The sequence below is a fragment of the Budorcas taxicolor genome, chromosome 17, assembly GCF_023091745.1.
Source record: "Budorcas taxicolor isolate Tak-1 chromosome 17, Takin1.1, whole genome shotgun sequence".
Taxonomy (NCBI): domain Eukaryota; kingdom Metazoa; phylum Chordata; class Mammalia; order Artiodactyla; family Bovidae; genus Budorcas; species Budorcas taxicolor.
This window is the reverse complement of record NC_068926.1, coordinates 67,507,456-67,533,045: the sequence shown is the minus strand read 5'-3', so window position 1 is coordinate 67,533,045 and position 25,590 is coordinate 67,507,456. Positions and strand designations below refer to the sequence as shown.

At 43.8% G+C, this 25,590-nt stretch overlaps 1 protein-coding gene across 1 annotated transcript in view; it reads left to right on the top strand.

The window, feature by feature from the left end:
• The first annotated feature begins 1,429 nt into the window (after window positions 1-1,429).
• Window positions 1,430-25,590, top strand: part of PITPNB (phosphatidylinositol transfer protein beta) — a 61,906-nt gene continuing 37,745 nt past the window's right edge. The window contains exons 1-7 of the mRNA XM_052654746.1: window positions 1,430-1,510; window positions 6,346-6,376; window positions 9,146-9,291; window positions 20,137-20,228; window positions 21,138-21,145; window positions 21,660-21,734; window positions 23,330-23,413. Of these exons, the coding sequence (XP_052510706.1) occupies window positions 1,491-1,510; window positions 6,346-6,376; window positions 9,146-9,291; window positions 20,137-20,228; window positions 21,138-21,145; window positions 21,660-21,734; window positions 23,330-23,413 (456 nt within the window). The 5' untranslated portion in view covers window positions 1,430-1,490. The remainder of the gene's footprint in view (window positions 1,511-6,345; window positions 6,377-9,145; window positions 9,292-20,136; window positions 20,229-21,137; window positions 21,146-21,659; window positions 21,735-23,329; window positions 23,414-25,590) is intronic.

Here is a 25,590-nt window from a genome sequence, read left to right as displayed (position 1 = left end):
TACCCAAACTCACGTCTACTGAGTCCATGATGCCATCCAACATCTCATCCTCTGTCATCCCCTTCTCCTCCCACCTTCAATCTTTCCCAGCATCAGGGTCTTTTCCAATGAGTCAGTTCTTTGTATCAGGTGGCCAAAGTATTGGAGTTTCAGCTTCAACATCAGTCCTTCCAATGAATATTCAGGACTGGCTTTCTTTGGGATGGACTGGTTGGATCTCCTTGCTGGCCAAGGGACTCTCAAGAGTCTTCTCCAACACCACAGTTCAAAAGCATCAATTCTTCGGTGCTCAGCTTTCTTTATGGTCCAACTGTCACATTCATACATGACCACTGGAAAAACCATAGCCTTGACTAGACGGACCTTTGTTGGCAAAGTAATGTCCGCTTTTCAATATGCTGTCTAGGTTGGGCATAACTTTCCTTCCAAGGAGTAAGCGTCTTTTAATTTCATGGCTGCAGTCACCATCTGCAGTGATTTTGGAGCCCAAGAAAATAAAATCTAGGCTATTTATCACAACTGTGACCTCCTGAGAGCCCTTCTTCCCTTGATTAGTCTGCCTCCCCCACCAGTCTGTGTTATCTTATTTCTGGACTAGTACTTTCCACGACGCTCAATTCTCTTGTTTCCAAGCGAGGACAGGGATAGTATCTGTTTTGCTGGTTGCACCCAGGGCTTATACCTGTGCCTGGCACTGAGCATGCGACTGACCCAGCTACAACTCCTCCTACGGCCACCTCCTGGCTCCCGGCTGGAGCCCGAGTCGTGTGGGGGCTTCATCGGGACCCGCTAGCGTCTCCTCACAACCGGCCCCCTTCCCGGGTCCTAAGGACGCGCACTCCCTTTTCCCCCGGGGAGCTGGGCGGGACGGTGGGACGCCCCCGCGGTCGGGCCACAGCCACGGCCGGAATTCTGGACCCAAGAGTAAGGGATATGGACTTTGGGAACTCGTGCGGCCACAGCTGTCCCCAGCGCGCGCCTGGGTCTGTGGAACCGGCGCGCAAACCCCCCACCGGACCAACCCTTCTCGGACTCGAGTCTTTAACGCGGACTTCGCAACGGAGACGTCCGTCAAGAAGGCAACCTTCTCTCAAAGGCACTGAGAGAAAGTTTAGCTCTTCTCACCAGAAAACGACTTCAGGAAACCGACTCGGAAAACTCACCAGAGAACGCAGGCTGCACTGCCTCCCTCAACAGAACCTGACTGGAAACGCGAGCCGCTGCCAGGAGACAAGCGAGCGCGCGCTCAGCCTGCGCAGCCGCAGACGAACCTTCGCGCGCCCAGGGCGGGGCGCGGGACTGGGGCGGGGCCAGCTCGTCTCGCGCGCTGACGCGACGGGTCGCGGCGGAAGGGTGTGGACGCGCAGGCGCCACGGCGGCTGGGACGGCAGGGGGCGGAGCCGCGCAGGCGCTTTGAGAGGCGGTAGCGGCGGCGGCGGCGGTGGTGGTAGAGGTAGAGGCGGCGGCAGCTGTGAAGGGGTTCCGGAAAGATGGTGCTGATTAAAGAATTGTGAGTGGGACCGGTGGGCGTGAGCGAGGTTCCGGGGCGGCAGTGGTAGGGGATCCATTGACTGAGAAGTGGCGGAATATTCCTAAGAAGGAGCGAACCGCGGGGCCCGCCGCTCCCTGCGCGCGCCCCCTCCCGCCGGCACGCGCCCCCGGCCCGCCTGAGGGCCCTCAGCAGTGCATTGCCGGCTTCCCCCCAACCCTCAGCGCTGTTGCGTGGTAACAGCTCCCTCCCCACCCCCACCCCCACCCCAGGGGCGGAGGAGGCAGGGTCCCGGCCCCGAGCGCGTGGCTCCGGCGGGCGCGGCCGGGAGTTTCCGCTGGGACCCGCCTTCTCCCCAGCACCCCCCCACCCCAGTCTGAGACTGGGCCCACCCGCAGCCGAAGCCCAAGGGTGCGGGGGAGACGCGGTGGGTCTGTGATTTGTCGTCCCCGGGGTGGAGCTTGCCTGTAACCCGCGGAAGGTGGGCTTGCCAGCTAAAGGCTGCCCTGGTGGTCGAGGGCTCGAGGTGGGACGTAGGCGCCCCCAAGTTCCTGCAGGAGCTGGGAGTCGGGAAAAACCTGTCTTCGCTGGGAAGCGAAACTCCCGAGAGAGCCATCTCTCTCTGCTCTTGAGTCTCAGTTTCCACATCTTGAAGATGGGATGACACTCTGGGCTCCATGGACTTTCCCCGGGTTTAGGTCAGGCGTTAACATGTGGTCGGTCGGTCGTATGGAAGGGTTCCCAGGTGCATCAGACCGGCGAAGTGGTTTTGTTGAAAAGTTACGGCATTTCCTACCGGCAAGGACTGTGACTACTGATTGCAGGAAATCTGGTTGGCAGCGAGTGTTCCGCTGTCACAGCTGGTTCATGTCAGCCACTGTTTGGGCAACTGAGGATTTCTAGTGTGGCCCATTCTTGGGTGTTTCAAATGCTCTTTTCATTGTAAACTCTTGAAATGTTGGGCTTAATTTAGCTAACTCCAGACAGCTTATTTTTAGTGTTAGTTCAGATTTCTTTTTAAAAGTCACTCCTGTCGCTTCTCTGCTTAAAAATCTTCCGGACCCCCTTATCTCACTGAGAGTGAAAGCCAACGCCTTTAGAATAGATACCCTGGGAGGTTTTAACCACTATTTTGTTCTCTGATTTCAGTTACACCACTTCCCTTGCCCTTCCCAAGCTCACAAGGTTTCTTGCTTTTCCTACTCCAGGAAAATAAGCTCAGTTCAGGGCCTTTCTGCTTGCTCTTGCCTCTGGGTGAAGAGCTCTACCTTCATTTTACTAATTCACGCCTTTTCAGGTCTTTGGTTAAATATCACCTTCTTGGAATCTCTTTCTGAAGATCCATTTGCAACCCGCACGGTTTGGTGTTTGCTTTCCGGCTTCATTGTTCTTCATAGAGCTATCACCATCTGACTTGCTTCTCTGTTACTGGATGTATTCTCTCACTGTACATAAACTCCATGAATTTGTCTATTTTGCTCACTCTCGTATTCCCAATTCTTGAAGTCTCTGGCTCATAGTAAACGTTCAATAAATATTTGTTAAATGAATGAAACTAACTTCAGTCAGTTACAGCGATCCTGAGAAAAGACAAGTTTTTAGTTAAAATTTTACTAAAATTTTTAAAAATTGTCTTCCATTTCATTTGTATAATGTAGCATGAAAGTGTTAGCTCATTTATTACTCTGAAATTTTTGTAGTGTCTGTAGTTGGCAGGTGTTAAGACTTGTGGAGGAAGTAAGAGACAATTGACTTAGCCCAAGTCACACAGCAAGTAAGTTGCGGAACTAATTTTGGGTTCAGATCTAGTAATTTTTCTTTTATTAGAGTTACTTCCTCCTTTCTGTAATGTGAATTGTATTCAGTTGGTCCCTTTGACAGTTACGTGAATAGTGTCAGGCTAAATCATGGAAAGCAATTCTCATTGGGAATTTGCACATTATGCTTTTTGTGAATCATTACTTTATTTATAAAAATTTTAATGTGCCGATATAACCAATGTTGAAATATGCTCAAGGTGTAATACTTTTTTCTGACGGAATTCTCAGTTACGTTTCTTGATGTCCACTCCTCACCTGTGTCTCCCCTAGATTTTATTTCCCTCCTAAAGTCTTCTTTTTTTGTCTGCCCCATGTGGCTTGTGGGGTCTTAGTTTCCTAACCAGGGATTGAACCTGGGCCCTTGGCAGTGAACGCTCAGGGTCCTTACCACGGGGCTGCCAGGGAATTCCCGTTTTTCTCCTAGACTTTTTGAGGTCAGAGGCTATTTCTTATTCAAGTATTCCTGGTATCCAGCATGGCATCTAGTTTAGCGCACTGTAAGAACTCAGTGTTGTCTAATGAAAAAAATGATTCTTCCTACTCACCTGTCAGTTTTCTAAAATTGTTCTTGGTCAGGAGCAAGGTAGGTCATCCCTATGTAAGGATGTTGGTAAACTGTAATATACTTTAGCAAATGTTTGTTGTCTTTAAAAATGCCAGCTATTTTTGACATGAATTAAAAGGTTAGAAATAACTTTTCCAGGATGGGGAGTTACCTTCAAGTTGTTATTTAAGCAGTAGGTGAAATTGCCATTAGCATAAAATCCTGGTTTTAAAGAACTAGTAGGTTGTGTGATTTTGGAAAAGTATTTTCATAACAGTTTTCAGAGAAGTTTGAAAATTTTCAAAGTGCTGTAAAAGTTGAATATTGCTTTTAGAATAATAATGCAAAATTAAAGCCTTTCTGTTTCTTATCTCCTTTACTTTTTCTTAAATCTTGAAGAAGTTACTTGATTTGTCATTCATTCAGAATGTCATAATCAGTCACTTTGATTTTGTGAAGTAAGTTTTCCCTACTAGTAAAATTACTCAGCAGTGATTCTTGGTTTTGTGAAACTTCAGGGAAGTCTTTAACTGTTTCCTTTCTATTCCTTCCTTCGACTTCCTCTGCAGCCCAGTGTTCTCCTGTGTGAGTGTGTGAAAGTGTAAGAGTGTGAGTCATGGATCCATGGACTGCAGCCCAGCGTTCTCCTGTGTGTGAGTGTGAGAGTGTCAGTCGTGGACCCATGGACTGAGTGTGAGAGTGTCAGTCATGGACTGTAGCCCTCCAGGCTCCTCAGAGTTCTCCTGTGTGTGTCGGTGTGTCAGTGTGAGTCATGGATCCGCGGACAGCCCTCCAGGCTCCTCAGTACACAGAGCATCCTCCTCTGGGTCTTTGTTAATCCTTGCCCTGCCTCCCAGAAGATGGCTTTTTACCCCATCCTCCTGCTTCTCATTGTCTTTAAGTACCTAAGAGGACATGTTAGCTATAGCTATGTTGCTTAGTTTTGGGAACAACCTTCCAGAATTCTTTGTTGTTGAATAAATGTAATAGATTTCGTACCATTGTATTCCAGGCCCTGAAAGTATGCTCCCAACCTGTATCTTTGTCTTAATCTCCCAGAATAGGCTCCCAGCCTATATCATAGCCTTCCCCCCTGTCCACTGCACCTCTCCACCCCAGTTTTATTTTCTGTTACTGACACAGTGAGCACGTTCGTGTGTACCCCAAGAAGACAGCTGAAATAAATGATTAGTTATTGGAAGGATTTTGTATAACAAGTTTATTCTTGATGAGAAGAAATTAGCAACCGTTGTGACTCGGAGAACCTTCATTGTCTTTAGTCGATCATTATCAGAATGACAGAGTGATGAGTGACCCCCAGTAGTCGAGGAGGAGGGGGGAGTAACTCGAGATACCTGGTAGAGATTAAGGTGATGTGAGCACTCAAGCATCAGTGTTTGAGGAAGACTAAGGAGAGAACAACAGATAAAAACTGCAGCTGAAGAGAAGTTGGAGTGAAGAACACTATTGGGAATTTCCTGTAAAATGAAATTTTGAGGTGAACCCTGTGGTATTTTTTTTCCCTCTCCTTAGAGTTAAAATAAGATTTTTAGTGGCATTGCTATGGTAGTTAGATGGTAGGAGGGAACAGTCTTAAGAATGACCAGGTTGGGCGGGCAGGATGGGTGGGGTGGGGAGTTGCCCTCTTGGACCATGAGACATGTGATATTTGGGGATGGCCTTGGTTTTCAGAGCTTCTTGTGGAACTAAGTATGAGAGTACTTCCCTAAAAAATCTGGAGATAAAAATGCAATATCCTGATATAAAATAGTTCATCACAGAGTTCTTTTTTGGAATTCATCGCTAGGAGCATTATGTCTCTGTCCTAGTCCTCTTGTGTGTACAGGAACAGACTCTTGGACAAGGTCAAACACAGCAACCTCACGTTGAATCTGCCCTGGAAGGGGTTGTATTTCTCAGGTTCAAAATATTTTCCATGGTAAAGTTTTTTCTCACTAAGTCTATAGGATGTTTTACATGGTTTTTTTTTTCAATAAGACTGAGCAATAATTGGGTAGTAGAGAGCAGTTTTTGGAGGCATTTATCGTGAGATTCAAGACATGAATTCTGTGAGAAAGTACCATAAAAACAAAATGCATAGTGTATAGATGGAGAATGAAACCATATTAAAAATTTCTTGAGGGCACCCTGACCAGACAGTCTACAAATGATACATCGTGTACCCCACAATTTTCAGTGATGAGTTTCCTCTTGTTCCTTTACTCCTCACAAGAATCTCTACTACTGTGTTTTTGGGGTCTTGGTATAATGAGGGTGCTACATGCAAGTGATTGTTGAGAGTCAGCAGTGGGTAGTTTTATTTCCCCAGTTTAAAAACTCTTATCTGTAGTCATTGCAAGGACCCTCTTCCATAAATGACATCTTGTACTATGCTGTCATTGGATTTAAAGCAAAAGGTCTTTTAATCGTGGAGATCAGTTTTAAAGCCAACCACTTCGTGTGTAACATTTGTTATCCTTTTGTCTTTTTAGCCGTGTGGTTCTGCCATGTTCGGTTCAGGAGGTAAGTCTTGCTTGCATAGTTTATTTTGGTATGCTAATCTGAGGTAATATTATCATTTATCTTTGCTTTGCCGTATGTGACAGTGAATACTGATGTGTTAGAGATAATTAACGGTAAATGAATATCTGTTGTTACCCTGCCTGGTTTTGGAAGAGTCTGAGCACGCTGACCACCCTGTCCGGCGCAGGAATTCTGTTGGCAGCGTGTCAGAGAATGGAGGTTCCAGCTGCAACCTGGGCACTTTAGGGTTAAGTCACTGGCTGCTTGGAGAAACTACCTACTTTACTGTTGGACATTTTAAACATTTCTTGTTACTTTAAACCAAAAGCTGCTTTCCTGTAAAGTCTGCCTACTGTTTACAGTTCCTTCCACTTGAGCAGAAAGGGGAGGAAGGAAGCCTGTTCTCTCTTATCCATGGTGACCCTTCAGGGTAACTTCTGGCAGTTCTGTCTCCTCTCCGTGGCCCTTCGTCCCACCTCTTCTGCCTGCGGTCCCGAGGTTAAGCCTTCCCACACGTGCGTGTGGCCTGGTATAACAGCACCTCTGGGCCTCCTCACCGGCCCATCGCTGCTGCATGTGCTATGCTTGTTGCTCTCAGCCGAAAGCAGTGCTCTGCACGGGAGCGCAAGAGGCCATCATCTCCCTCGACCTGCACACAGTACAGAAGGGCATCACCTGTTCAGAAAGCTGCGTGTCTCGTGGACTCAGCTATCAGTAGTACAGCTAGGAATGAAGATAAGAGCAGAGACGGCTCCTGAGAAATCCAGGTCCACGGAGCAAAACCCACGAAGGCCTTAGGGTCCTCCTGCACCTTGCTCACAGCTTGTACTCCTCGGTTATCTGGGCCTCCTGGAGCCGAGACTCAACTGGAACCACTGGATTGGAAGTGGAACAAAACAAACTGATAAACCTAAGATGTGACAGCTGACAGAAGGCAGGCAGAAGGAAAAAAAAAATGCAGGAACTGAAAACGAGTAGCTGTCTGGCACTGTTTCGTGTAGACTTGAACACAGCCATAAGTACCTCAGTAGGGTCTGAGGCTTCAAATGTATTAGAACACTCAGATAAGCCAGGCACCCCATATCTTTACTTACACAATTGTTTGAACTTGAATGTGGAAATTGACATTTGTTTTTGTTTTTTTTCTTTTCGTTTCAGCTAGTTGGATCAACTTGTTGAAATCTTTCTGAGTCTTGTTATTGTCACCCAGAATAATCTCAGCTTTTTGTTACATTCAGACTTAATATGCCTCCTGTCATTGTTTAAGTTCTTCTTAAAAGTGAGAATGAAAGCCTAGTGTCATGTGACAAGTTATCATTCCATTAATAACATATTTTTGAACACTTGTTTCTGTGTAAATTTTTGTTACTCTGTTTCTAACCAAGATCAAGTTTATGCTCAGACTTAGAGACATTGTAATCCTGTCTTTAAAATATGACACTGTTGAAAAGTGCATTTTGAAGGACTTAAGGATTGTAGCATTCCTGGACTAACCCTGGTGGTCTGTCATAAAAACCGGAAGAAAGAAGACAGCCCTTGCTACAGTCTGAAATCTCTACAGAAACTGGTTTTTGACGTATTTAAGAAATCTGTTTGGTTCCAGCTTCCTAAACCTTTCCAGATTTGTGTGTGTGTGTGAATTAACCGTCAATATAGCATCACATTCCCATGGGCTTTTGTAGATAGGACTATTTGTTGAACTTACAACCACCCTGATTTTTTGTTCCTCAAAGTAAAATGTTAGTTTTGAATTACTAGTTTTTAGAGGTAGCCTTTCTTTGAAAATATGCTTAAAAAAAAGAGGAAAAAAAGAAAAACATTTCTTCAGGCTCTCATCATTAGAAGGAAGAAATTTAGCCAAATTTGAAGAGATTGGAGATGGTGCCATGATTGAGTTACTGAAACAAATTAGAGTACAGAACTTTGCTTTTTATCATTTGTTGGAACTGTTGGAAATTCCAGATGGGCATAGAATAATGGTGTCCACTCACAGGTTTTGGTGCAAGCCAGTGAGAATTCTTATCTCCTTTAAAGTGAAAGAGAAAGCACTATCAGCAATTTCTTGCCTTTTCATGGTAATACTTGTTTATTTATACTTTAAAACCAGTTTGCTTTTACTGGAGAACTGCACAGTTAACAACTGAGAGCCTAGATACCCAGTACTGTTTCTATTTAGGGGGACCAGAGCCAAATCAGGCATGCACATGCATAAGCATGCGAAACAGGACCCCAGAGGTCTGCCTCACTCTGCACTGTAGTGGCGCTTTGTATTTGCAGGCTTTTTTGGTCACTTTATAGCCCTCCTCATTATTGAGAACAGTATTCTGATTGCTCAGCTTTCTTTTTTGGCGAAGAAGTAACAGATATATTCCTGTCATACCTTCTTTAGGATTTTGTGAAATAAAGTGAGATGTCATAGATGTGAAGATGATTTGGAAAATATGAATGTATATTTATTATTCAAAAAAAAATGCATCTTGACATTGAAACAAGTGGATAGTATGTATTAAAGCACCAGAATATTTGTAACTAACAGTTTCCCTAAATAATGGAAATCTTGAAAACTGTTATAGTTTCCTGAAGCTGTATGATCATCTGGTGTTCATCTCTCCACACCTACTAATTTCTCATCTGAGTCATGTTTTCATGTGGAACATATGTGCTCAATGGTTGGGATGTGCTTTTCTGTATCTGCAGAAAGATTTTAGCACAGGAAGTTTTTGCAATTACTGCCGACTTACCGAAGTTCTGTACTCTTTGATATTTCAGTATCAGGTTGGGCAGCTTTACTCTGTGGCAGAAGCCAGTAAGAATGAGACTGGTGGTGGTGAAGGAATTGAAGTCTTAAAGAATGAACCTTATGAAAAGGATGGAGAAAAGGGACAGTATACACACAAAATTTATCACCTAAAGAGGTAAGCAGGGTGTTCACATCTGGTGCTTAGTCATTGTATTAAATAACCATGCTTTGACTATCCAGCCACGTATTAAGCATGTAACTACCTAATTGACTATTGAGTGTCATTTTCATTGTGATGATATGTTGCATTTTAATTTTTGAGAGCATTCCTCTCCTTTATTATTTTTAAATTATGAATTGATCTGTCTGCTTCTTAAATTCAAACAGAAGATGATAAGTTAAAAACCTAGTACCCACCTCATGTTATCACAAATCCATGTCCCTAGAGAGAAATTAGAAACAACTTAAAATTTGTCCCTGCAGATAATTTTCTACACATATTCAAAGCAATTTTTAAGAAACATAAAAATGTCACCTGTGTCATTGCTTGCTGTCCACAGCAAACAGGATCTACATCGCACGCACGGTTCTGCACTCTGCATTAATTTTTATGCAGTGATACATCATGAGCATCCTTCCTTATTGTTATTATTTAATGCCCTTTCCTTATTTTCAAAGCTGAGTAAAACGTCTTGGTGTGGCCAGAAGCACAGTTTGCTTAACCATTCTCTAAATGATAAGTCGATTTAGGTGTTTTAGGTATTTGCCTTCTTGTCTGTCGCAGGTAATATTTCTATGAAGGTGGCTGTGTGTGCATAAATCTTTATACCATAGGTTCCTGTTTCTCTGGAAGAAGTTCGTTACAGTAGGATTGCTGGAAGTCCATGCTCTTTTAAAGTTTTGGTGGTATTGCCAGATTGCCTTCCAAGAATTTGAGAGCATTTGTTTCCTCATAATTTTGTTTTTAATTTTCGCCAATTTGATGCACAGAAAATAGCCTCTTGTTTAAATTTGCATTTCTCTATCAGTGAAGTTAAATGTTCTTCGTATTAACTGGCCCTTTGAATTTATTGCGTGACTTGACCATTCAGATCCTTTGTTCATTGTTTTTATCTCTTAGTTTGCAGTTCTGCTAAGTTTGGCAGTTTGATCTCTGTTTTTTTGTATAAATATTTTAAAATAGAAAATGCACACTAATACTTAAGTAACGGCAGATCAGTGATGGTTTTACGAGTGTCTTGTCAGTAGTCTCCAGTTTATCAAAGGAGGAGGGAATCGCTCTGCACTTGGCTCTCTTCTCTTCATATTGATTCATGGTGGGGTTTTGTAGAGCCTTTTAAGGTTGTGGATGGGTTGTGATGATTCGTATTTTTCATAATTCTCTCAGTTTAAGGCAGTTGCTTTGTTTATAATGACACATGAATATAAAGTGGGTCGTCACTTTGTAGAACCTTCAGTTTTACTTGGATGCTATCTTAGAACGCAGCATTTCTTTGCTTCTGCTGCAGGTTTGAGTGAGGGCAATAACTTTGATTAATCTATTATCCAGAGACGGTGTTTTTCATGGTTTCTTTAATTCATTAGCACCTTCAGTTAGTTCAGTTGCTCAGTCGTATCCGACTCTTTGCGACCCCATGAATCGCAGCACGCCAGGCCTCCCTCTCCATCACCAACTCCCAGAGATCACTCAAACTCAAGTCCATCGAGTCATTGATGCCATCCAGCCATCTCATCCTCTGTTGTCCCCTTCTCCTCCTGCCCCCAGTCCCTCCCAGCATCAGAATATTTTCCAATGAGTCAGCTCATCACATGAGGTGGCCGAAGTATTGGAGTTTCAGCTTCAGCATCAGTCCTTCCAAAGAACACCCAGGACTGATCTGCTTTAGGATGGACTGGTTGGATCTCCTTGCAGTCCAAGGGACTCTCAAGAGTCTTCTCCAACACCACAGTTCAAAAGCATCAATTCTTCGGCGCTCGGCTTTCTTCACAGTCCAACTCTCACATCCACACATGACCACTGGAAAAACCATAGCCTTGACTAGACGGATCTTAGTTGGCAAAGTAATGTCTCTGCTTTTTAATATACTATCTAGGTTGGTCATAACTTTTCTTCCAAGGAGTAAGCGTCTTTTAATTTCATGGCTACAGTCACCATCTGCAGTGATTTTGGAGACCCCCAAAATAAAGTCTGACACTGTTTCCCCATCTATTTCCCATGAAGTGATGGGACCAGATGCCGTGATCTTTGTTTTCTGAATGTTGAGCTTTAAGCCAACTTTTTCACTCTCCACTTTAACTTTCATCAAGAGGCTTTTTAGTTCCTCTTCAGTTTCTGCCATAAGGGTGGTGTCATCCAGCAATCTTGATTCCAGCTTGTGGTTCTTCCAGCCCAGCGTTTCTCATGATGTACCCTGCGTATAAGTTAAATAAGCAGGGTGACAATATACAGCCTTGATGTACTCCTTTTCCTATTTGGAACCAGTCTGTTGTTCCATGTCCAGTTCTAACTGTTGCTTCCTGACCTGCATATAGGTTTCTCAAGAGGCAGGTCAGGTGTTCTGGTATTCCCATCTCTTTCAGAATTTTCCACAGTGTATTGTGATCCACACAGTCAAAGGCTTTGGCATAGTCAATAAAGCAGAAATAGATGTTTTTCTGGAACTCTCTTACTTTTTCCATAATCCGGCAGATGTTGGCAATTTGATCTCTGGTTCCTCTGCCTTTCCTAAAACCAACTTGAACATCTGGAAGTTCACAGTTCAAATATTGCTGAAGCCTGGCTTAGAGAATCTTGAACATTACTTTACTAGCGTGTGAGATGAGTGCAATTGTGCGGTAGTTTGAGCATTCTTTGGCATTGTCTTTCTTTGGGATTGGAATGAAAACTGACCTTTTCCAGTCCTGTGGCCACTGCTGAGTTTTCCAAATTTGCTGGCATATTGAGTGCAGCACTTTCACAGCATCATCTTTCAGGAATTGAAAGCTCAACTGGAATGCCATCACCTCCACTAGCTTTGTTCGAAGTGATGCTTTCTAAGGCCCACTTGACTTCACATTCCAGGATGTCTGGCTCTAGGTGAGTGATCACACCATCGTGATTATCTTGGTTGTGAACATCTTTTTTGTATAGTTCTTCTGTGTATTCTTGCCACCTCTTCGTAATATCTTCTGCTTCTGTTAGGTCCATACCATTTCTGTCCTTTTTCAAGCCCATCTTTGCATGAAATGTTGCCGGTATCTCTGGTTTTCTTGGAGAGATACCTAGTCTTTCCCATTCTGTTGTTTTCACCTTAAGTATATCTAAAAATGTGCCTTTTGAGAAAATTTAGCATTCTTCATGGTATAACCTATATAGTATTCATAGTATTGAATTTATTTAGGTTTACTCAGTTTTACTTTTCTAGCACTTGAAATTTACTCATTCACTGAATTTTACCAATACATTAAAAAAACCTCCCTTTATTATCACCAGTGAACTCTCTGGGGGCATCTGAAATAAGCCAGAAAGTTTGATACAGACCTTTGAGACAGGCCCTGGGTGGTGTGTCTGCTCCCTGCCCACCTCACCATGCTAGGCTTCTGTCCCTCTGTCCTTTCGCGGTCAGCCTTCACCTTACTGGAGGCCTCCGCCTGGCCCTTTGTTCATGCGGGTCCCTCTGCCCGCTCTGTGATCGCTGTCTCTGGATGAGGCTGGCTGCAGTTCATTGAGCCTCCTTCACCTCTTCTGAGTTCCTTTGCCTCACGTGCTGACTCGCCCATTGCCGTGTTCCTTAAGCTCATGGCACTTCAGGAACGCTGCTTCTCTCTGCCTTTTGCTGTCTGCTGACCTATTTTCCACTTCCCTCTTCGGAAGGTGAGCTCTCGGTAGGAATTGTCCTTGTTTGTACACGGTTATTTACATGGTCCCTGGCACAGTGGACAGTTAGTAAATACTTGAGTGGATCAAGGCACGAGGTCTCTATTGTACGTAAGGTGTATTTCAGTTGATTTTAAAGTGAAAGATTACTTACTCAAGAAGACGTAAACTTTCCATTGGGGAAAGTGCAGTTTGAAATGATTTGCCATGAAATGATTTGCCAAGGTATTATTTATCTCAGGAACAGGATTTTTTTTTTTTAAGTTGGCTCCTGCATCAGGAGAAGCTACGTGTACCCTGTGGTCCTTTATTACGTGTTATTATAAATCACGTGAGCCCTCTGTTCTCTTCTCCCGCTCTGACCAAGGCATCTTACTGCACAGTGCACAGGTTCACAGCCGTTAGCATATCGAGGTTAGATTTGATATTGATAACACAACTGATAAAACACTTCAGTTGAATTTTAACTTGGAGTTAAATATTCTTATTTTGTATTCAGAGATGGAGTGGGGGAAGGCTGTGCACAGGCAAAGAACGTTTGCACAACTGGCCATGATTCTATGGCTAACGCTTAAAACTCTGTGGTCGAGGTGTGTTTACCTTGAGGTAAACACTGTCACAAATATTGGTTTATTGTGAGAGGACATTTTTTGACTAGTTTGGAGTAGCAAGAGGATGAATGTCCTTTTTCGTTTGTTTTTGAATCTCTAGCTCTGTTTTGTTAATTTGGCTACTATTTGTCCGTTTCCTGAGACTAAGCTTCCAAAACAGAGTTTCCTGCATGTTGCTGAAGTGACTTCCTAAGTGACACTGAGGGGGAGAACAGGTATATACTTTTCTCTTGTGTATAAATGGCACCTTTGACTTGTCTTGTTAGAAATATATTGAAGTTGCCCTTGATGAAAATTATTCTTCTTTGAAATAGAATTGAAATTTTATTTTATTTATTCCATTTGTTCATTTCCCCTAAATGTAGTCAGCTCATGTTCTCATATTAAACATGAAAAGCCAGTAGATTTGAAACAAAACTAGTTCAAAGGTTTGCTCATTTTTTGGTTATAGTTGTTCAGTTGCCAAATTGTGTCCAGCTCTTTGCTCCTCTGTGGACTACAGCATGCCAGGCTCCCCTGTCCTTCACTTCTTCCGGAGTTTGCTCGTCATATTCATGTCCTTTGAGTCAGTGATGCTCTCTAATGATCTCATCCTCCAGTGCCCTCTTCTTTTGCCTTCAGTCTTTCCTAGCATCAGGGTCTTTTCCAGTGAGTCAGCTCTCCACATAGGTGGCCGAAGTATTGGAGCTTCAGCAACAGTCTTTGCAATGAATATTCAGGACTGATTTCCTTTAGGATGGACTGGTTGCATCTCCTTGCTGTCCAAGGGACTCTCAGGAGTCTTCTCTAGCACCACAGTTGAAAAGCATCAGTTCTTTGGCGCTCAGCTTTCTTTATAGTCTGGCCCTCACACCTGCACATGACTACTGGAAAAACCATAGCTTTGATTATACAGACCTTTGTCTGCAAAGTGATGTCTCTGCTTTTTAATATGCATTCTAGGTTTGTGATAGCTTTCCTTCCAAGGAGCAAGCATCTTTAATTTCATGGCTGTAGTCACTGACCGCGGTGATTTTTGGAACCCGAGAAAATACAATCTGCCTCTGTTTTCACTTTTCCCCCATCTGTTTGCTGTGAAGTGATTGGACCAGATGCCATGATCTCAGTTTTTTGAATATTGAGTTCCAAGCCAACTTTTTCACTGTCCACTTTCATACTCATCAAGAGGCTCTTTTAGTTCCCTCTTCACGTTCTGCCATTAAAGTGGTGTCATCTGCATATCTGAGGTGGTTATTTCTCCTGCTGTTGCTGCTGCTGCTAAGTCGCTTCAGTCTTGTCCGACTCTGTGCGACCCCATAGACGGCAGCCCACCAGGCTCTCCCATCCGGGGGATTCTCCAGGCAAGAACACTGGAGTGAGTTGCCATTTCCTTCTCCAATGCGTGAAAGTGAAGTCGCTCAGTCGTGTCCAACTCTTTGTGACCCGATTGACTGCAGCCTACCAGGCTCCTCCACCCATGGGATTTTCCAGGCAAGAGTATTGGAGTGGGTTGTCATTGCCTTCTCTGGATATTTCTCCTAGCAATCTTGATTCCACCTTGGGATTCATCCAGCCTGGCATTTCACATGGTGTACTCTGTATATAGGTTAAATAAGCAAGGTGACAATACGTATCCTTGACGTACTCCTTTCCCAATTTGAACCAGTCTCTTGTTCCATGTCTGGTTCTGACTGTTGCTTCTTCACCCATATATGGGTTTCTCAGGAGACAGTTAAGGTGGTCTAGTGTTCCCATCTCTTGATGAATGTTCCACAATTGTTGTGATCCACACATTCAAATGCTTTAATGTAGTCAGTGAAGCAGAAGTAGATGTTTTTCTGGAATTCCCTTGCTTCTCTATGATCCAATGAATGTTGGCAATTTGATCTTTGGTTCCTCTGCCATTTCTAAATCCAGCTTGAACATCTGGAAGTTCTTGGTTCACATACTGTTGAAACCTAGCTTGAAGGATTTTGAGCATTACATTGCTAACACTTGAAATGAGTGCACTTCTACAGTAGTTTGAACATTCTTTGGCATTGCCCTTCTTTGAGGTTGGAATGAAAACTGATCTTTTCCAGTCCTATGGCCATTGCCAAGTTTTCCAAATTTGGTAACATACTGAGTGCAGCACTTTAACAGCATCATCTTTTAGGAGTTGAAAGAGCTCAGCTGGAATTCCATCACCTCCACTGGCTTTGTTTGTAGTAATGCTTCCTGAGGCCCACTTGACTTCACACTCTAGGATGTCTGGCTCTAGGGGAGTGACCACACCACTGTGGTTATCTGGTCGTTAAGACCTTTCTGGTATGGTTCTTTTTGTGTTTTCTTGCTTCCTCTTTTTAGTCTCTTCTGCTTCTGTTAGATCCTTGCCGTTTCTGTCCTTTATTGTGCCCATCCTTGCATGAAACTAAGTCAAACATAAAATGAGTTGAAATACACATGGTAGAAAAAGCATCCTAGAATTAAAGTAATAGGCATTTGGAAGCACGATGAAGAAATACGAACATTTTTTTAGAAATTGGTCTTACGCTGACCTTCAGTAACTGATTGCCCATTTTCTTGTGTCAGCAAATTTTGAAACTTGTTGAATATTAAGGTTTTTAGAATATTGGGCACTATAGAAATAGAATAATTAAGAATATACTTGTGGTACACAGCTGTTTTTCTCCTGCCTTCTTCTAAGTTGACCAGGTGAACTGTTGATAATCTGTTTGTCATACCCACAGATAGCAAGTAATCTTGTAGCTTGTATTTTAAAAAATTCCCCACATAGATTACATTATACCCTGATTAGACCTCTTTAGCATTTAAAGCATTCTTGGTTCTAGTTTTTTACCAGTGCAAGAAATGGTTTGAAGTACTTAGATCTTCTTTGACTTTTAATGTGATACTACTTTGATGTATCCTGTCTTCATTTCCCTGAAGTTATACCCCTTTGTATGAACTTCCCAAGATTTCAAAAGTAGCACATGCTCAGAGCCCTCCTTCAATTAATATCTTTTAAGTTTACGCCCTTGTAATCATGGGCATACTGCATATATGATAGTAATACTTAAGCTTTTCCAATGATTTAAAGATTTAATTTGCCACAAACAGTAACCCGTAAAAGTCTGCCTTGTCAAAGTCTTTACTTCAGCCTCTAGAAAACTAGGTTTCTCTAAACCCTTCAACACTTCCCACTCCTACTTGCCCTGTCTATCCTACAGGGGGGTCCGCGGCACCCTAAGTGGGGTCCTATCCGTCCCGAAAACTCAACACTGGGGCGGAGGGGAGTGATTAGATCACTCCGGGGGGAGCTTTTGCTCCGAAGGACTTACCTTCGAATAGCCTGTTCCGGGCACCACTTGCCGGGGTCCAGCCCCGGTGGATCCAGGGTGATTCGAAGGTGGGGATGGAGTTGGCGTCTTTGGAAAAATACATATTTAATTACAGATACAGAGAGATTAGAAATGGATAGTGTAGTAGGAAGATTAGTGGAGAAAAAGAGGCTGAATAACTTGGATTACGTGGAATAGCATCCATGCTCCAGATGGGAATTCAGCCAGAAAAACGAGGGCAAGAAAGAAGCGACATGGGGGAATCAGTCTTTCCGGAAACTGATCCGATTTCTTTATTTTTGGGTTTGCTTATATACCTTTTGTTACACATAGGGATGAATACAGAGTCACGCGGGAGTCAGCAGTCCTGACCTTTATCAAAATCAGGTGCTTCACATAAATGTATAAAAAAGGTACATCATCTTCTGGCCATGAGTGAGACCTGCTGACATTTTATGATCCTTTCTTTCTGATAACCAAAAAACTTATTTCTTCCAAGGGTGTTTTTTCTTAAACCAGGCACCACCCTCCAAATAAAGTTACATTCCTATAGAGTGAGGGTGTAGTGAGTTACAATCAAGAAAGGAATTTATTTAACCCAAGGTTAACATGATTAATCTTAAAGGTTAATACTTATTTCTCCTATATGTTAGTTATATTCATTATAAGGGTAGGGAACATGGAGATTTAGCAGCAAACATCAGCCCAACAAATGAAAATCCTTTCACCAATGCTCCCCTTAAGATCCATTTAGTCTTAAGATATGATAAAGTTACATTTTTACATAGCAAGGACACAGTGATTTATAACAAAGTACAGCGATCTATTACAGAAGAGAAAATTCATTAACTCAAAAAGTCTAGTATTGCTAACATCAAAAACTACCATATTTCCTTTTCTATAGTGCAAATATATTGATTAATATATTCCCAAGTGCCTAAGGATATGGAGGCCTGGCGGCAATCATTGACTCAACAAGAAGAGAAAGCCCTATGCTAATTAAGACTCTCAAAATACTCCAAAACTCTCTGTGCTGTTTATGGTTGAGAGGTAGTAAACAATCATGTGGCAGGAGTATGGATAATCCTGTCACACAAGCTAGTCGGTCAGCAGAGAGGTTTGACCTGAGACATCCTTGTCCCACCCAGAGCAGGGATTAGCAGCAATTATTGACACAACAAATGAAAAACCCTTCACCAATATAATTCCTAACCAACCCATTATACTAATAATTTCTAACTCCCCAAAAGAATTTGCCTTTAGTAAGTCTAAAACATCTCATGCCTCTCAGGTTGGGAGGCTATAAACAATCACATGTGGCCAGACGAACCTATACAGGTGGGCTAGATAACCTTCAGAGGAGTCCGAAAGCTGAAACACTCTTGTCATGCCCAAGAATTTTTATTGCCTTGGAGCTGCACGTTTACTCCTTCTCCGAGAGAAACAGTTATGGGGGAGAGCCCCCCGTAAAGTCAGAGGTGTAGGTGAGAGCATAAAACAGACTCTGGTCTTGGGGTTAGATGCTCGGGAACAGGGGGTTTCCTGAGGCTTGATCACGCCTTTGCGTATGCCAAGCCTCGTTCCTCATGACCTTTGCCATGGGCGGAGTTCCTCACACTGGCTCCTGGCACCATAGCATTCTTTTTATTTGGCCATGCCATGTAGCTTGCTGGATCTTAGTTCCTTGAGCAGGAATCAAACCTAGGCCCCGGCAGTGAAAGCACCACGTCCTAAGTGCTGGACAGCCTGGGAATCCCTAAACGGCACCATCTCGTGTGCTGCAGAGGCAAGGAGATGGCTGTCCTGACTGCTGTTTGTAGTTACACCGCACTCTGGCTGGTGGAGGGCCCATTCCACCTTCCTTGCTTAGCTTCTGAAACTCAGCTTAGGAGTATTTCTGATCAACTGCTCAGTCTCACTGTGGGGCTGTTGTTCTTTCTTAGTTTAGGAAATTAAGATGTGCTTAAGTTTTCAGAAAGCAGCTCTGATGGAAAGAATATACATAGGGCTTCAAGTTGGAGGATGTCATTTTGACATTGTTATTTAGCTATTTAAATGCTGGTTGTATGAAATAATGAATTAATGGTTAACTCATAGTGTTATCGGGGGATTAAAGTGAAGAAAGGCATGTGAAAGCACCTAGTTACGTGTCAGCTTATAATTAAAAAGCACCCAGCTAGCTCAGTGGTATAACGAATCCGCCTGCCAATGCAGGAGACATAGGAGACATGGGTTCCATCCCTGGGTCAGGAAGATCCCCTGGAGGAGGAAATTAAAACCCAACTCCAGTATTCTTGCCTGGGAAATCCATGGACAGAGGAACCTGGAGGGTTCCAGGCCACAGGGTCGCAAAGAGTCGGACACGACTGAGCGACTAAACCACAGCAGCAAGTTACCATTTAGTCAGCTCTCATGGCAGTGTGCCCGGTGCTTAACACATTACAGGTCCTGTCTGATGGGATTCTCTCAGTAACTTTGCAGAGTGGATGATGTGGACTCCATTCAGCACAGGAGGGAGTTCAGAGAGCTCCTGATACAGTATGCTCCAGGTCACACAGCCTCAGGGCGATGCTGGGATTTGAATCTGATCTGTGGAAAGCCTGCGCATGTAAAAGTTTCTGTACCATAAGCACCAGTCAGGAGAATAGTCATTTCATTGGCACTGCTGTGAAGGCTGATGAGACTAATTTTCCAGTTGTGTGTTCCGTTAGTGGTGTGTCTGGCTGTGCTTTGCCCACTTACCTCATCATGTGTTAGTTACATGGTTGACCTGTCTGATCTGACCAGACTTGAGGCAGCAGTTGACATTCATTCTCCAGGTCGACACACTTCTATACTTAGGTATGTTTGCCTATCTTCCTCTCTACACGGACCCTTAATATTATCATTTTTGTTGAAGTTTATTCTGTAAAATGTGTTAAAAGGCTTTTATTCCAAGTCATTACCTTATTCTGGAGACTCTTTACTGTGTTAAGAAAGTGTGGTGTGGTCTAATTGCCAGAGACGACTTCCGTGTCACACACAGGTTGAACAGCTTCAGGTAACTCTTAGATCTCGTGTCACAGGAGTAGGTCAAAAGCCATAAGAAAGAATTACTTCTGTTTAAAAACACAATCTTCTATGTGGTTAAACACGATCATTTTGTTGTCTCTACGTTAATTTTATACTTGAGTACTCTCTGAAGCAGTCTGATGGAAGCCAACAAAGAGGCAGTGGTGCTGTTGAGAATATATCCAGTGTTTCTCTCCTCCCAGCAAAGTCCCCGCGTTCGTGAGGATGATCGCTCCTGAGGGCTCCTTGGTGTTTCACGAGAAAGCCTGGAACGCATACCCCTACTGTAGAACAAGTAAGTCTGGTTCCCAGAAACCGTCTCGCCCCTCTGCCCTGCACTCCCGGGGTCCACACCTTAGAGAAGGGTGACACCAGGTGGGGCCTTCTGTGGGGGTCGCTGCACGAGCTGTGGCAGAAAAGCAGCTACAGGGGTCCCTCCCCCAAGCCTTGGTGAGGGACACAGTTCCGTCCCAGATGACAGGCACCCTGAGATCTTTGTTGACCAAGCAGGCTCCACAGGCAGTGGATAAAAGGAATACAGAAATCTTGAAGGTTACCCTCGTGCGCAAGCATCGTTTGATGTAGTTTGAACAATATTTTGCTTCCATTGCCACGTGGTGGAACTGTCTCCTGTTGTTTGTTCCGTGAGCCTCATAAATGGTGTTTTGCTCTTGTGACATTATTCCTTTCACCATTGGTTTAAAATTACTGAAAATGATTAGATTGCAACGCCACAGTCTTAACATATCCCGTATTGTTGTTTGTTTATGCCTTCCCTGGTGGCTCAGACGGTAAAGCGTCTGCCTGCAATGCGGGAGACCCAGGTTCGATTCCTGGGTCGGGAAGATCCCCTGGAGAAGGAAATGGCAATCCACTCCAGTACTCTTGCCTGGAGAATTCCATGGACAGAGGAGCCTGATAGGCTACAGTCCATGGGGTTGCAAAGAGTCGGACACGACTGAGTATTCCTTTCACCATTGGTTTAAAATTACTTAAAATGATTAGATTGCAACGCCACAGTCTTAACATATCCCATATTGTCGTTTGTTTAGCAATTGTGTTTTGCACATCTAAACCAAATGTTCTGTGTTGGCAGGTAGTTTAATCTTTGTGACATTAAATGTTGTGGCAGACTATTTTGGCTCCAATTAATATTCTGAAAATTTTTCCTCCTTTGTTGCCTGCCTGTTCCGGTATGCCTCAGTTGTAACGGTGAGTAAAACTGTTTCTGTGTCACATAGTCTTCATCTTTAAACTTCGCCCTATGTAGTAATTGCTTTCAACTATCTGTTGCTTTGTTTTCCTAAAACTCCCCACTGCTGCATGGCCCTCCTCTCTTCTCCGGGCACCAGCTCACACTCCACCATGTACTCCACTATTAAGGGGCTCTTTGCAGCCTTACCTCAACATCTCCCTCTTGACTCCATTTTGCTTCTGCTACTTGCTTTGAATGTCACATCCGCTCAGCACACCTCACAGCTTCTTCAGTGTTAGCCCTGTGCGCTGCATGTCAAGCAGGGTTATGTACGTTATTTAAATGCATGCAGCAAGCAGTTGGTTGGCCTGAAAGTCTGTGAAAGTCGGTAGCTAATGATTCTTTGTCCCCTGAGGACCAGTCTTCTCGTAGAGTCAGAGCGTGGACGCTTGTGCCTGGGGAACGCTCCTGCAGACACAAGCCCGGGAACCGGCGAGAGGTCACTGTCTTTTGCTGTTGTGTTTTCTGCAGAACGAATATATGAAAGATGATTTCTTCATTAAAATTGAAACATGGCACAAACCAGACTTGGGAACGTTAGAAAATGTAAGTTTTTGACTCTGGGCTTTCAGTGTAGAAGGCCTCCGAAATGGGGATACCGTAGTCATTGTGTCACCGCCAGCGTGACGCCAACGGCTTTAGATGAGTGCCTGGCCATGCTGGCGTGTGTCAGACTGCTGCGGTGAGGCAGGCTTGCCGCCAGAAACCAGTGGGCCTTCCCTGTCAGTTCCCTTGCCTTGGTGTGTGAGTGGACTTGGTGAGGCCGCTGTTTTTATCAGCAACTCTCTTTATCTGGGATTGGGAGAGGGTAGGTAAACAAAACTCACAGAAATCCTTAAGCTAGTTTCAGCTGTTAAGTTTTTAAAAAAAAATTTTTTTTTATCTCTGTATTTGCCAGAGCTCCTGTGCATAGCAAAATTGATTGCTTTAATTTTCACCTCCATTCCATTTGGCCTGAATTATTGGTTGATTTCAGAGAAGTGCCCAAAAGGCAGGAAGAAAGAAGATACTTTGAATAATTTACAAAAATGTTGAAAAGCTCCTGACTTTTACAAATTGGTACACTTTTATCCCTCAAGTGAATTACCAGAAAGTCGGTTACGACTAGATGTAGCTTCTAACTTTCTGTAAGGTTTAGCAGGGAGCTTGGTAGGGTGTCTGTGTCTGCTGTAGGTTGATGCCCTGGCCCAGGGGTTCCCAGGCTCTTGGTCCCTGGACCAATAAGCAGCGGCATCCGGGAACTTGTTGGAAGTGCCGATGCTCAGGCCTCCGTGTGCACTGAATCATGAGTCTCTGGGGGCGGGGCCCTACAGTCTGTTTCCTGGTGGGCATTCCAGTTTGAGAACGACTGTCGCAACCTTTTGATATACTGTTACAGGAAAGTAAGTTTATGGGTAATGGTGGTAGAGTATGTTTTTCCTCTGCTTTTCTGGTACTGGTGCCAATCAAAGGAACTTTTGAACTATAATTTAGAGTATTTAACTTGAGTTTTTCTTCAAGATGATCACTCACTTGACTTGACTTTTTTTTTTTTCATAGTAAACTAAAATTTAGAGTCTGAATGAGGTATTTTGGTATGCTTTGGTCTAATGATTTAATTTGCCATCTTTAGCGTTCAAATGGGCCTGCCTTTGGCAATTTTTAAACAGCTCTTTATGGGTTCATTGATGGAATTTCAGAAGTAAATGATTGAATGACATGAGGTATAGAGGAATTGACATCCTACTGAAGCAGAATACCTTTAGGGTGAATCAAGTTCAGGAGAGGTTTTAGAGCTTACAGTGCAGCTTGTTAAAATCTAATTACAATGTCACCTTCTGTTTGTCTAGGACTTAGAGGTTTCAAGGACTTTGTCATGTATCAATTGGGTTAAACATAGGTGAGGTTTATTTTTTGTATTAGTCATCTCTAAGAGTTACCAGAAAATAATGATGAGCGATTTCTGTGAATGTGGCAGCATTCTCTTCCCTCCTTCCAGCCTTCAGACAGCTGATTTAATGAAATAGCAGCTTGGGTGGTTTTTAGTATGGCTTTTGATGTACTCTGAGAGACTCAAGATAAAGATTATGTATGGAAGCATACTAGTTTTGCCTAACAAGAAGAGTCTTAAGCTGGCCTTGTTTCCTTTCTGTCATTCATAGGTACACGGTCTAGATCCGAACACGTGGAAAACGGTCGAAATTGTCCACATAGACATTGCAGATCGAAGTCAAGTCGAGCCAGCGGTAAGTACTACGCACAGCTTGATAGCATTTTCACCTGTTAACCTCTCACCTCTACAAGTTCCTTTGTTTGACTCTGTGTGGCCTACTTTTCTACTCTGAAGTAAGTTTGGAGCTCAGCTCTGGGTCCAGAAAGAGATGAGAGCAGCACCAGAGGTGAGAGAGCAGGAGATGAGGGGGGGTTTCTCGTGTGGATGTCAGCGTTGCACAAGTGATCCCTTTAAGAAGTCTCAGTGTACCCGGGGTACATAGGGGTTTGCTTTCATTGAGAGGAAAAAAAAACCAAAACGTTATTTTACGAGAGTTCTCTTTAGTTTCTTTAGATACCATGGGTCCCTTATACATTTAAAGTCTGATTAAGAGAGCAGAATTTTAACTTAAACTTTCAGTGTCGGTTCAGTCTCTCAGTCTTGTCTGACTCTACGACCCCATGGACTGCAGCACGCCAGGCTTCCCTCTTCATCACCAACTCCTAGAGCTTGCTCAGACTCATGTCCATCCAGTTGGTGATGCCATCCAACCATCTTATCCTCTGTTGTCCCCTTCTCTTCCTGCCTTTAATCTTTCCCAGCGTCAGTGTCTTTTCGAAGGAGTCAGTTCTTCATTTCAGGTCGCCAAAGTATTGGAGCTTCAGCTTCAGTATCAGTCCCTCCAGTATTCAGGGTTGATTTCCTTTAGGATTGACTGCTTTGACCTCCTTGCACTCCAGGGGACTAGTCTTCTCCAGCAGCACAGTTCAAAAACATCAGTTCTTCAGTCCTCAGCTTGCTTTATTCTCCAACTCTCCCATCTATACGTGACTGCTGGAAATACCACAGCTTTGACTAGACAGACCTTTGTCAGCAAAGTAATGTCTCTGCTTTTTCATATGCTGTTTACGTTGGTTCATAGCTTTTCTTCCAAGGAGTGAACATTTTTTAATTTCATGGCTACAGTCACCATCTGCAGTGATTTTGGAGCCCAAGAAAATAAAAGACTGTCACTGTTTCCATTGTTTCCCCATCTATTTGCCATGAAGTGATGGGACCAGATGCCATGATCTTAGTTTTTTGAATGTTGGATTTTAAGCCAGCTTTTTCACTCTCCTCTTTCAGTAACTCAGGGCTAAAGTTGTCATTTGTGGAAAACAGGTGATGGTAGAATATCCCAGTTTAATAGTTGTGTTGAGTCTTACTGGATGTAGATACAAGTACTCTAGACTTTTGACTTAATTTTTTTAAAAATTGTTTTCACCTGCAAAGGACACTTTATTCCTCACCAGCCCCACCCCCCTACCACCAGTTAAGACCCTTGTTATTACTTTAACCCAGTAAATGTTAACTCAGTTCTTACAGTATGTGGGGCACAGCTGTGGCCTTTTTACGTGCTAAACTAGCCAGCAGCCGTCTCTGCCGCTGAAACTTTGCAGTAAGGGTGGCACCTCTCGGTTAGTTGTGTCAGCACAACATGTTCAGTTACGGTCCGTTTCCATTTCAGTTTTGGCGCTTATTCCCTGAACTTGAGCAGTGTTGTAAGATGAACCAAAAAAAAAAAAAAAAAACCTAAGGAATGTCTGGTTTTGCCATTGAAATTGAAAGGTAAGCTTTCAAAAACAAAGATTGGACCTCTGCTCAGCCAGGTCCTGTTCTATGTGCCCCCTCCCTTAAGAGCTGTGAGCACTGATAAGGGTCCCTTGTCATAGAGATTCTGAAGTTTTGGTTGTGCTGTCATTCGAAGTTATTTTAGTTTCAGAAGTACTTTCACCTCTGAAGTTATATCAGGCTATTTTTTATCCTTAGAAATGAAAGTATGTTCTCTCTTGAAAACCACATTCAGATGTCTGTCTGGCCCCTTATTGTTCCTGTATCTCTTCTCGCCACAAGCTCGTGTTTGTGGGAGGGTGGTGGCAGGGTGGCAGGAGACTGGGTGTGGGTGAGCTGATGGCTTGGTCGGGAGAGCTCAGACACGCGGAGCAGCAGTGCGCGCAGCCCACGGGGCTGGGTGCTCCCGGGGAGGCCTTCAGACCCTCCTGTGGGTGTCCCGCAAAGGCGTGCTGGCCCCACAGGTTTGCGTTGCACGTTGTTCTGCCGAGCGCAGGGCACCTCTGTCGCTTCCAGGGCCACCGGAGTGGTTTTTGGTTCCTGTCCTCGGGCCACGATGGGCTCCCAGTCAGTGTTTGCAGGCGAGAGCCCACCCCAGCG